Source organism: Taudactylus pleione, unplaced genomic scaffold (assembly GCF_031769625.1).
Source record: "Taudactylus pleione unplaced genomic scaffold, aTauple2 ptg000039l, whole genome shotgun sequence".
Lineage (NCBI taxonomy): Eukaryota > Metazoa > Chordata > Amphibia > Anura > Myobatrachidae > Taudactylus > Taudactylus pleione.
Window position 1 is genome coordinate 13,096,558 of NW_028284441.1, and position 12,693 is coordinate 13,109,250.

The window sequence follows — 12,693 nt, forward strand, 5'->3', positions numbered from 1 at the left end:
AAGAGAGGTTTCCAACAGTGGCACTCTTGAACTTCTCCCCGCTTGATTCCTCACAACAATAACGCAGTGCAGGGCTCTATTCTAATCTAACAGTGTGTCACGCTAATACACCTGTGACACCCAATATATCGACAGGTAATGTTAAGTGTGGTGTAGCAGATAATTCCTTACCAGTATTTGGCCCGGTGACCTTCCGGATGGTGATGGTTAGATACAGGCAATAGGATACGCTCACAAGAAGTAATTATTCAACAGAATATATGCGGTAAAAGGCAATTTTCATAATAATTTTTCATTAAAACAAGTACATTACAATAGTATTGACACTATTTAAGAGAATAAAATACACTCCGATCTGTGTTTTATTTATTAAATCTGGAACTCAGGAATACTCGATCCACCTATGGGAGCAATGGGTTAACCACAAATGAGCATATAACTTCACCCTCTTATACAGCAACTTGAATAAGGCAAAATGACCAACAATTAAAAATGTAATCTATAAGTCTCTAGTCCTAACTGCATGCAAGAGATAATTGGCTATAAGTTTAGTATTAGTATAATATTGCCGATTATCTTATTGGAGGAAGGGATAAAGGGTCCTTTCTTTATACAAAGTCCTGGACTATTACTTTATTTTGTACCAGGTAAAAGCTTATTTATAGAAGGTATTATTTTTCAGAATGTAATCCTCTCCTTTGCTGAACTAAGTTGCTGACTGTCTTGAATACAAAGTCTATTGTAACTCTATTCCTTTGATAGTGGCTAGCTTGTATTTTATCAAGAACACTTGTGGTTAATTGTAACGATCCTCTCTGGCTACACTCCTTGCATGCAAACTGGGAGTACTGCTGCTCAACTATGTGCACAGTCTCTGCCAATTCCTTTCAACAAATTAACAAGATTTTGTACATGGTATCTTCCCTGCGGAGGGGACTGTCATCATACGGGACTCTGCGTTTTATTTAACTTTGGTACAAGTATCCGGAGTATTATTCTAAAGCTGGCCACACACTAAACCAACTTACATCCAACCAGCCAACTAGTTGATTGGTTGGAATGAAAATCTGATAAGGTATGAAAGAGAGATCCGAGGAGTCATCAGGCAGCCCCGTCCCCACCCCAGTGCTCAGCGTCTCCTTTCCTCCTGCCCAGCAGCAAAAACTGACACACAGGCAGCAAGCCTCAGCAGCAGACAGACTCAGAGGAGCCAGCTACCATACTGCTTCCCCCTGTCATCCACTGCTTCTCCCTATTACTCACTGCCTCCTATGTCACCTATTGCTTCCCCAGTCACTCTCTGCCTTTCCATGCCATGATCTGCCTCCCCCCTATCACCCTGTCTCTCCCTATCATCCAGTCATCCCCTGCCACCCTCTGTCTCTCCCTGTCACCCTCTGCCTCCCATGTGAGCCACTCGTTCTCCCTGTTACCCACTGCCTCCTATGTCACCCTTTGCCTCCCCAGTCATCCACTGTCTTTCCTGACAGCCTATGCTGCTCCTTGCCACCCACTGCTTCTCTCTTTCACCCACTCCCCCCCCCCTGTCACCCACTGCTTCATGCTGCCACCCACTGCCTCTCCGTCACCCGACACCTTCTGCCTACCCCCTGTCACCCACTGCTTCTCCCTATTACCCACTGCCTCCTATGTCACCTATTGCCTCCCCAGTCACCCTCTGCCTTCTCATGCCACCCTCTGCCACCACCACCAACTGTTTCTCCCTGTCACCCACAGCTTCTTCCTGTTATCCACATCCTCCTACGTCACCCTTTGCCTCCCCAGTCACCCACTCTCCCCAGTCACTCTCTGCCTCACCTTGCAGGGACAGGGGCTTCGAAAGGCGCTCGTCCCTGCAATGTCTAAATGAAATGATCGCATTAGCGCAGTGGCGTAAGTTCATACCAGATGCCAGCAGGCAAGTTATTATTTTTGTGCCCCCCTAAAACAAAAGGGAAAATAAATGTGGTGCATATCTATCTATCTATCTATCTATCTATCTATCTATCTATCTATCTATCTATCTATCTATCTATCTATCTATCTATCTATCACTTATGCACAAAGACACTAATATAGAATAGCCTTAAGTGGGGTGACTATATTGTGGGCAATAGAGGACGCACCTCCATTGTCTCCCATAGTTCTGCCCCTGCATTAGCAGATACCTCACTTCAGTTTCCATAGTGCTACTGTGCATGAGCGGTCTGCTGACCACGCATGTGTGGCAGTCATTCTGCAGTAACTTGCTGGGGTCCTGTAATAATTTTTATTGTTAGACGGGGTCCCAGAGCAAAAAAGTTTGAGAACCCCTAGTCTAGTTTGTGGCCAGCTTTAGCCTCTATAGACCCAGGCTGCTTACATTTTGATAGTCTCACTCCCCAGCTGATGTGTAGCAAATGAAATGGATCTGGGTGACAAGGATTACATGAGGGGTAGTGCAGAGTACTCACTGCTCCTCCTTTGTTGCTGACTGCTCTGTCCCCTCCTGAGGAGACTGCGCCTCCGCACTCGTCACTCCCCGACTGTCAATCCCCTTGAAGAAGGGAAGGTCCCAGGGCGGCTTTCCGCTGACATTGCCTCCTCCTGGCAGAGCTCCGGTGGCTACCTAGCCGAATTACAGTGCGCTCTCCACTTCCTCTGGCGGTATGCTCCGACCAAGTGCTCCACTGAGTCCCGATGGTCACCTTCTCCCTCAGGTGGCTCCGGTCAATGCGGCACTCGTTCTGCCGCTCGCCTGCCTCAGGTAACCACTACCCAACAGCCCCTGCGGGAGTCCTCTTTTTATTACTGCGGTCGCGTGCCGGTCACTTTCCCGCCGGCCTCACGTGCCGCTTGCTGCACTGGCCACCTATTTAGCTGTAGGGGGAAAAAGGTCTCTCCTCTAGGGTAGTTGGAATGTTCTGTGCCTACCTGCGCGTCCCCAAGTGTCCATAGTCCCGTGGGGCAAACCACTCCAAGTTCCCCGCTGTGAGGGGTTTAACATATATAAATGAAAGGGCAGCTTGCCTAGTCCACAAGAATATACAGTACCTATATGGACCAGCCTCTCTTTAACTTATTTACTGCAGTGTAAATAAATGAATTATCTCAACACGCATACATATTTCTGTATAAACTGGACAGTAAACACCTTCAGGGGTATTACACACCTACTAATTTCTACATTAACAATGGCCCTAATTCACTGGTCTGGAAAGCTATATGTGTAGTGTAACACAGCCTATGACAATCAATGGATAGCAGTGCTGAATAAGTTTACCCTGCGTGACACAACAATACAATATACGCAGCAAGGACAGCTTCAAAAACAACCACAGGCAGTAGTACTGTGTCTTTAAATCCTGCCTGACTAGAGTTGGCCATGTCCTCTTCTAGCTGATGGGAAAACACACTAAGTGGGAGCCTGACAGCTCTCCACATGAGGGGGTTACTGGAGGGTGGATTCCACATGGCTACGTCACTCACACCTCCGTATATGTGCAGGGGCCACCTATCTGAGAACACACTTCCTTACATAACCTGGGCCTACAGCCTAGACTATGTATGGCACCAGCCTATTTAATTGCTAGACCTTAAGTGATAAGGACCTACTGCCTGGTAACTTTACCCACAGGGGCTTCTTGTCCATAATATAGTGACCTGGACCAACTGCCCAGTCACTTTGCTCACTTTTGTCCTATCCGTTATATACAGTCAGGTGCATAAATATTGGGACATTGACAGAATTTTCATATTTTGGCCTCTATTCACCACCACAATGGCTTTGGAATTACACAAACAAGATGTGCTTTAACTGCAGACTTTCAGATTTAATTTGAGGGTAATTACATCCAAACAGGTGAACGGTGTAGGAATTACAACGGTTTCTATATGTGCCTCCCACTTTTTAAGGGGCCAAAAGTAATGGGACAAACTAAACAATCCTAAATCTAAACTTTCACTTTTTAATGCTTTGTTGCAAATTCTTTGCAGGCAATTACAGCCTGAAATCTGGAACGCATAGACATCACCAGACGCTGGGTTTCATCCCTGGTGATGCTCTGCCAGGCCTCTACTGCAAATGTCTTCAGTTCCTGCTTGTTCTTGGGGCATTTTCCCTTCAGTTTTGTCTTCATCAAGTGAAATGCATGCTCAATACGATTCAGGTCAGGGGATTGACTTGGCCATTGCATAACATTCCACTTTTTAGCCTTAAAAAACTCTTTGGTTGCTTTTGCAGTATGCTTCGGGTCATTGTCCATCTTACTGTGAAGCGCCATCCAATGAGTTCTGAAGCATTTGACTGAATATGAGCATATAATATTGCCCGAAACACTTCAGAATTAATTCTGCTGCTTTTGTCAGCAGTCACATCATCAATAAATACAAGAGAGCCAGTTCCATTGGCAGCAATACATGCCCACGCCATGACACTACTACCACCATGCTTCACTGATGAGGTAGTATGTTTTGGATGAGCAGTTCCTTTCCTTCTCCATACTCTTCTCTTCCCATCACTCTGGTACAAGTTGATCTTTGTCTCATCTGTCCATAGGATGTTGTTCCAGAACTGTAATGGCTTTTTTAGATGTTGTTTGGCAAACTCTAATCTGGTCTTCCTGTTTTTGAGACTCACCAATGGTTTACATCTTGTGGTGAACCCTCTATATTCACTCTTGTGAAGTCTTCTCTTGATTGTTGACTTTGACACATATACACCTACCTCCTGGAGAGTGTTCTTGATTTGGCCAACTGTTGTGAAGGGGTTTTTCTTCACCAGGGAAATAATTCTTCTGTCATCCACCACAGTTGTTTTCCGTGGTCTTCCGGATCTTTTGGTGTTGCTGAGCTCTCCGGTGCGTTCTTTCTTTTTAAGAATGTTCCAAACAGTTGATATGGCCACACCTAATGTTTTTGCTATCTCTCTGATGGGTTTGTTTTGATTTTTCAGCCTAATGATGGCTTGCTTCACTGATAGTGACAGCTCTTTGGATCTCATATTGAGAGTCGACAGCAATTGATTCCAAATGCAAATGTCACACCTAGAATCAACTCCAGACCTTTTACCTGCTTAATTGATAATGAAATAACGAGGGAATAGCCCACACCTGTCCATGAAATAGCTTTTGAGTTGATAGTCCCATTACTTTTGGCCCCTTAAAAAGTGGGAGGCACATATTGAAACCGTTGCAATTCCTACACCGTTCACCTGATTTGGATGTAATTACCCTCAAATTAAATCTGAAAGTCTGCAGTTAAAGCACATCTTGTTTGTTTCATTTCAAAGCCATTGTGGTGGTGAATAGAGGCCAAAATATGAAAATTCTGTCAATGTCCCAATATTTATGCACCTGACTGTAGTGACCTGGGCCTAATGCTCAGTCATTCCCATGGGCTCAGGCCTAGTGCATGCCTATTTATGGAATGGAAGTGGCTTTGGCCTATTGCCCAAAGCCACTTTATTCCTTATAGGGGATCATGCTCTTGCCTGCCTACTGCAAGGCACAAAAGGGAAACCTAGCCCTAATACCCAGGGTCCCTGTCTTGATAGGGATCAGGCCTTTGCCTGCCTACCCAGGGGAATAAAGAGAAAACCTGGGCCTAATGCCCTGGGTCCCTTTCTTAATGGGGCTCAGGCCTGCCTAATTATACCATTGCTTCCGTCTGCTGCAGTACTTCCCTGTCCTCAGCTTCTTTCTTCCTCCGCTGACTCATTCGGGCCAGCGCTGCTGATTCCTATTCTCGGCTTCCAGCCGCAGCCACGCATCTTCCTTGACTATGGCGTCTTCTGGCCTCTTGCGCGGCTGCAGGAGATCCTGCCTCAATGTCCGTCTTATTCTCCCTCCTCCACCGATCTGGCTCTTCCATCCGGCGGGTGGGGCCTGCTATGATGCGTCTTGCCGCGACAGCCTGGTATTGGCTGCTGAGCCGCAAGCCATGATTGGCTTGCTGGAAGTACCAAATTCAAATGGTCGCCGCTTCTTCTGTGCTGCCTGAACTGCGCCCAGCTTAAACTGCCACTTCCGTGGCTCTGCCCGCCTCTGCTGTATAACTGTTGCTGGAAGCAGACACGCTGTCGTAGCGCTGGTCTCTGATAGGCCCGAAGCGGGACACAATTTCACACTATCACTCATGGAAACTAATTAGGAGTTCTCTTTCATTTTGTAAACACTACTTTGAAAATGACCTCCGTTATACTCACTAAGCCAGAGGTATTTAATGTGTGGCCTGCCAGCTGCTGTGAAACTACACATCCCAGCATGCCCTGACGCAGTTTTAGCATGCCCTAATAGCAAAACTGTGGCAGGTCATGCTGGGATGTGTAGTTCAATTGAGAAAAGCTACTGTATAGTGATAGTGGTTGCAGATTCTCAATGTTAGTACAATTGAGCAGCCAAAAGTATAACCGCAAAAAAAAGAGATGGTTACTATGTTCAAACCTCAATTCTGCATAATATAATTATACTATGATCTGAAAACACTAGGGACATTTAAGTAATTTGCATGTCTTCATTTGGCACATTCCCATTATCTTTCCTAATCTTGAGACAAAACTGAAAAAATATTAATAATTCTATTATGCCTGTATTTGGAATAAATTAATGAATATCCCTATCAGTGATTTTATGATGTTTTAGGACTTTCCTGGAGTAAGTAAAGAAATACCCAATGTACTGCCTGACATCACCTATACAGTGAAAGTACGGGTGCGCTTACCAGGCGAAGCAACTTTTGGCAGCTACCTCTGGAGTGAATGGAGTGAGATAGAGACACTGCCAGGTACATTGAAAAAATCAATTCAATTTGTTTAACTTAATATATCCTGTTTTCAGTGGTTTAAAGATTTGCACCAATCATCATTAACATATTATGTTTTCATCCATCTTAATACATGTAAAGTGGGAATATAAGTTGTTGGGTTTTTTTACTGAATGGCAAAATAGGAATAATTAAGTCAATCATAAGACCAGCTCAAACAGGGAATGCTACCATACACTGCATAACTGCATGCACCATAGGCAGCCAATGAGGGATGGGAAGAAGGGTGGCCTACACAGTCTAAACATGACAGACACCAACTGTCCTCTAACAGAGAATACCAAGATCTAGGACTGAGTGGGGGCATCTGTGCTCTCAGAATCTGTTTTTGGTTCCAGATATGTAATACATTATATTGGCCATAACCCCTTTTGGAATCACCGAACAATGACTCATTAATACTTGGGGTCTCAATACAATGGCAAATAGATATTTTGGGACTGATATAGAGCTCGGAATGACCAATAACCATCGATTATAATGAACCAATGATGGTTAGCTACACTAAGGACCTGATTCAGACTGGCTTGCTAGGATGCGCTCGCTAGTTGCTGTACGATTTTGGCGTTCTGCGCATGCATCACATTGTGTGCGCGAACCACTGCGACAGACAGGGAAGCACTCGCTCGCTCAGCATAGACAGCCCAGTTGAATGAGTGACAGGAGCGGCCGTTTGTGGGTGGTAATAGGGGCTAGCCACTAGAAACGGGGGAGTGGAGGTGCGAACGCAGGCGTGCCTGAGTGTTTCAATGGCGTTTCATAGGCGTGCATAATTAACAGGCAGCGTCATTGTACACGTCACCTGGTTGTATTTTACGCTGAAGGGATTGCAGTGCTTGCGGGCAGGAATAGTCAACCTCAAGCGCTGCGAGCACATCCGGTGGTGCGCGATGTACCAATGTTTTCATGCACTTCCTGGAGATGACGTGCGCAAGTGGGCGTCTTATGAATGGCTGGTGGGCGTCTGCTTACGCAAAGCGATCGCTCGCCAAGACATAGTATGCGTGCTAATGCCTTGCCAAGCGATCATTGATCTCACAATTGTTTGTCATCTTTCTTCTGTTTTATGAAATATGATATACATTGGTATTTACACAAGATATATATCTTTTCTAACTTATGAGGATATATACAATACTTTTCAGGTTCAAATGTGTTTTTTGGGGATTTCTGTATTTGTATTTATACATGATATATCTCTATGAGGATATATGCTGGCTCATATGTATGTCTTTTGTCGTTTTGTATTTTAATATATGCTAATTAAAGGTTATGTTTTAGTTAATTGATTAATTGCTTAAAGGTGTGCCCCTACAAATAGGAGTACTCTTTTTCTCCTCTTCTCCTTGGTACAATAAGTTTTGTCTCATGTCTAAAGAACCTGCAGGAAAGGGTTACATTCCACATGACACAAAGGGGCCGATTTATCAGTTTCCCCTGTTAAATATGATTTATTATTGTCACATACAGATGTGTCCTTGCTCATCTAGCCTCAATACGCCATGCAGGGCAATATGCCTGGCAGAGCCGTAACTACACTTTTTGGTGCCCTGTGCCAGAAAGAGCATTGGCGCCCCCCTCATTTTTCAAAGGGACATAATGCACCCAAAAAAGGGCCATGGCCTCATGGGGAAGGGCCAGGGAAGAGATAGGAGAGGCCAAGAGATGCTGGGGATGAAATAAGAGGAAGCTACAAGCAAGAATGATAATAAACAGAAATTTGACAGGCCAAACAGCGCCCCCTGACCTGTGGTGCCCTGTGCGATGGCACCGGCCGGACTACCCTAGCTACGACCCTGATGCCTGGTGTGAGTGAGCTATCAAGTGCCGTGTAACTCTGCCAGCATTGAGTCACAATGTGATGCGACTAGGACGCACCAGGAGATTGTGCTGATAAATTTGATATGTGACACTTGTATTTCTGTGTGCGACCCTGCCTGTAAATGGAACATGGTGTGGATAAAAGCACACAGATATACAAGTGTTACATATCAAATGAATCAGCACAGCCTCCTGGTCACATCGCATTGCAACTTAGACGCATTTTCGGCAAAAAAAGACATCCGGTGCTAGTAGAGTCTCATGCGCCAAGAGGAGCTGTTTGACGTGACTGCAACAAAGACGATTGAGGACACAAATGTATCACAGCAATAAGAAATAATTTAATAGCCCCATTCATTAAAACTCTCTTGCCGGGTCAGTGTCTCCAATAAGAGCCCCCCTCCCCAGCGAAGACTGTGCTCACACTGTCACTCCACTGATAAGGTTACTGGGAATCGGCTTGTCCATGTGCAAGCATTGGTTACAGGACAGGAAACCGAAGGGAAAAATGCACTACTGCATAAAGCTTATTTTACAGAGCTGGCATCCAGTATCTTTCGATGTCTGACCACATCGAAAGATACTGGATGCCAGCTCTGTAAAATAAGTAGGGATGAGCGGGTTTGGATTTACTCGGTTCTCAAAACGGCTTTTTATTGACTATCGGCTATCACGTATTTTGGATAGCCAATAAAATAAATCCGAAGTATTCCGAACTTGCGGTAAAGTTTCGATAAGAACCGAGTAAATCCGAACCCGCTCATCCCTAAAAATAAGCTTTTTGGAGCTTGGTAAGAGACAAGCAAGCAAAGTAGATGTACTCTCCTAATTTGCTGGGATACCTAAAGAATCAATTTTTAAAAAATAAATAAACCCTAAAGTCTCTTCTTTCAAGAGCAGATGTGAGGATTGTTGCTGTATTACCACTGATGTACTGTAGTAAAGTCCTAGGAAGACGCTCTTTCAGATTTGCTGACCTATCTTTTTGTTGTTTGTTTAGGCAAAGATGGAGAGAGAACTACAGCAATAATTTTGCTTTTCCTAATTCCATTAATAGTAGTTGTCGCAGCAGTCCTCTTACTTATCTACATGAGAAGGTAAAAATATTATTGTATATCTCGTTATCATGTGTTGTTGTTTTGGTGTGGGAGTAATACGTAAAATTGGTAACATCCATTATGATCACTGCATTATGTATTTACTGGATTTTTCTATTCAAGAATGAACAGTACTGTGGGTGGCCAATTGGGTTTGTGGTCACACCATGTCAGGTCATGTTTCCATCCATGTATTTAATGCAATTCACATTTTTAGCACCTGTTTATTGTGTACTTGGTTACACATAGAGCATGAATAATATTAATGTCGTCTGTGAATTATATGTATACTAACGCAGATGATTGGCTATGTAATGTACATTAAGTCCATAATAACTTTATCTTTACAAATGATTATATATTGGTTTGCTAAAGTATTCACAACCCTAAAAAGTAAACAGATCTGGCTGCATTATAAAAGACACTTGGCACAGATTTCCCCATACAGCAATTTTAGGCCCGTAATCAATTTGTAGCGAAAATTCCAAGGCCGAACTTTTTGCCATCATCGGAGGTTTTGCCTCCAAAAAAGTATTGCGTGCGTCCCCGCGTATCCCAGTATTCAATTGCACATGTGCGAAAATGGGACCCGGCGAAACGTAAATCGGCGAAAAGTCCTGTCTGACACCCCCCCAAAAGATGCTTTGACATGGGGGTTCACTGTGGGTACCCCCGATTAGCCCTGCTGAAGGTATTTGGGGTCTTTGAATGGTCTCCATAGGCGCTATTTAGCGTCTTTGGTGACAGTGGTGAAGAATAGCATTTAGCCACTTTTTCGGGGGAAAATAAGTATTCCCATCAAATTTGGGGTACATGAAAATATTTGCAAGCATATTTTCAAGTAAAGCATTAAATAGTGCAAAAAATGCACCTTCAGCAAGCACCTGCAATCCACAAAACACCTCCCCCATACTTTCAGACACCCCCAAAAGCTATTTTGATACTTTTTTAATTTGTACCCCCACTTTGATTTTTTTCACCCATTTTTTCAAAGTGCTTTTTTGGGGTGTTCTTTGTGGGGTTTTTTGCATTTTTTGACACAATTAGCGTCAAGGAGGGTGTAAAAAGAGTTTAGGGGGTTGCCGCAATTTTGCACCCCAAAACCCAGATTCTGCACTTTATTCCGCTAGGTATCTAATTGTGAAACTTTTCTACTGGTTACAATGCGCAAACTTTTTGCACCAGAGAAAAGTCGGAGAAATTGAATACGGGGTAAATGGAATAGGCGAAAACGGCTTTCCGCTCCAAATTGAATACGGCCCTAAGTAGGCTCATAAAGTACATTTTCAAACTCATAAGTCTGTAGACTTTTCAAATAAATGCTGCTTGAATAAGTAACTTCTACAGACTAGTACTTGCAGGAACCACCTATTGCTGCAATAATAGCTTTAGGGGCCTATTCATCATTGGGTGCTGGACGCTATGAGGTGTGGGGACAGCTGCCTCGAAAGTGGGATCTGCTCGGATCCCTCTTCGCAACACGGAACCTGCCTTTCATAGGAAGGAGCGTGGCTCCAGGAATCAGAGCCTTCTGAGGATCTCATTGTTTTCCAAGACCTCATCGGGACCCTAATAATGAATGGGCCCGTTACTTACAACATGTGGATACTAGCGTTTCTGCATGCGTAACAGGTCCATTAGTGGTAATGAACTGACTCCTAATTCTGTTGGGGCACGTGTTTGCCAGGTTTGCATACTGCTTGGGAATGGTTTTTGCCCAGCTTAGATTGCAATCTTGGTCCAGGTTGTTCCGGTTGGTTGGATGATGCTTGTGATCTGCATTTTACAAATAGTGCCACAGATTCTCAATTAGATTGAGATCTGAACTTTGACTTGGCCCTTGTGGAACATTCACCTTTTTGTTGTTCACCCATGCCAGTGTTGCTTTGGCTTTGTGCTTGGGATCATTGTCCTACTAAAAGGTGAACTTTCTCCCAAGCTTTTTTCTAGCAGACTGAAGTGGGCTGTATCTCCCTGTATATTACACAATTCATCTGCCCTTCAACAGATGCCCAGAGCCTAAAGGGAAAAAGCATCTCGACTACATGATGCTACTACCCCCATACTTCACTGTTGGAATGGACAATATTTGGTTTGCATCACACATAGGGTCCAATGCAGAGGCGTATCTATAATGGGTGCAGGGTGCATGATTTTAATGATGTGACCGTTACGGACATATGATTGTATGACATGCTGTGTTGACTGTTTGCGCATGTGCAGTGCTCTTCTTTCAGTAGGCAAAATATTGCAGCCCAGCAGCTGTAGAACTACACATGCCGCCATGCCTTGCCACAGTTTCAGCATGCGGTAAATCCCGCCTCTCTTTGGGTACATACCTGGCTGCGGGGGGAGCTGGGAGGGATACAATCGGATCCCTCTCAGTAGGAGCGTGCCGGAAAGAAACCCATAGGCTTCTATTGGGTAACGTCACCTGAAGATGGCGTTATCCATCAGGATGAAGCAACGCATTCCAGTGCTTTGTACATATGGGGTATGCGGTAAAACCTCCGGAAACTGCATTTCAGGGGTTTTACCGAGTATACAGGAATACTTCCCAGATTAGTCTGCAAAAACAATACACTGACAGAGAGCTATTGAGCCATAAAATCCACCATTTTAATTTACAGACAGGATATGTTTATATATTCGTGTGCAGTTAAACATTCTTCTGAAATGGACAATTCTGCTATTCAGCACTGCTATGATACCCATGTGGACATAACAATAGCAATAATATATATTTGGAAACAGAATGGCGGTAAAAGTAAAGAGACTTGTTCTCTGAAACACTGGAATAAGGAAACGCTTTTTCCACCTAATCCTGTTTCCAAAAAATATACTGGTAGGTTAATTGGCTCCCAACAAATAAAAAAAAAATGACCACTAGTGTGTGTGTATGTGTGTGTACATGTGATAGGGAATATAGAGTGTAAGCTCTACTGGGGCAGGGACTGATGTGAATGGACAAATA

General features: G+C 44.0%; 1 protein-coding gene across 1 annotated transcript in view; it reads left to right on the plus strand.

The window, feature by feature from the left end:
• Positions 1 to 12,693, plus strand: part of LOC148538624 (interleukin-13 receptor subunit alpha-1-like) — an 82,972-nt gene that overhangs the window by 50,482 nt on the left and 19,797 nt on the right. Inside the window, exons 8-9 of the mRNA XM_088453505.1 lie at positions 6,621 to 6,762; positions 9,623 to 9,719. Of these exons, the coding sequence (XP_088309631.1) occupies positions 6,621 to 6,762; positions 9,623 to 9,719 (239 nt within the window). The remainder of the gene's footprint in view (positions 1 to 6,620; positions 6,763 to 9,622; positions 9,720 to 12,693) is intronic.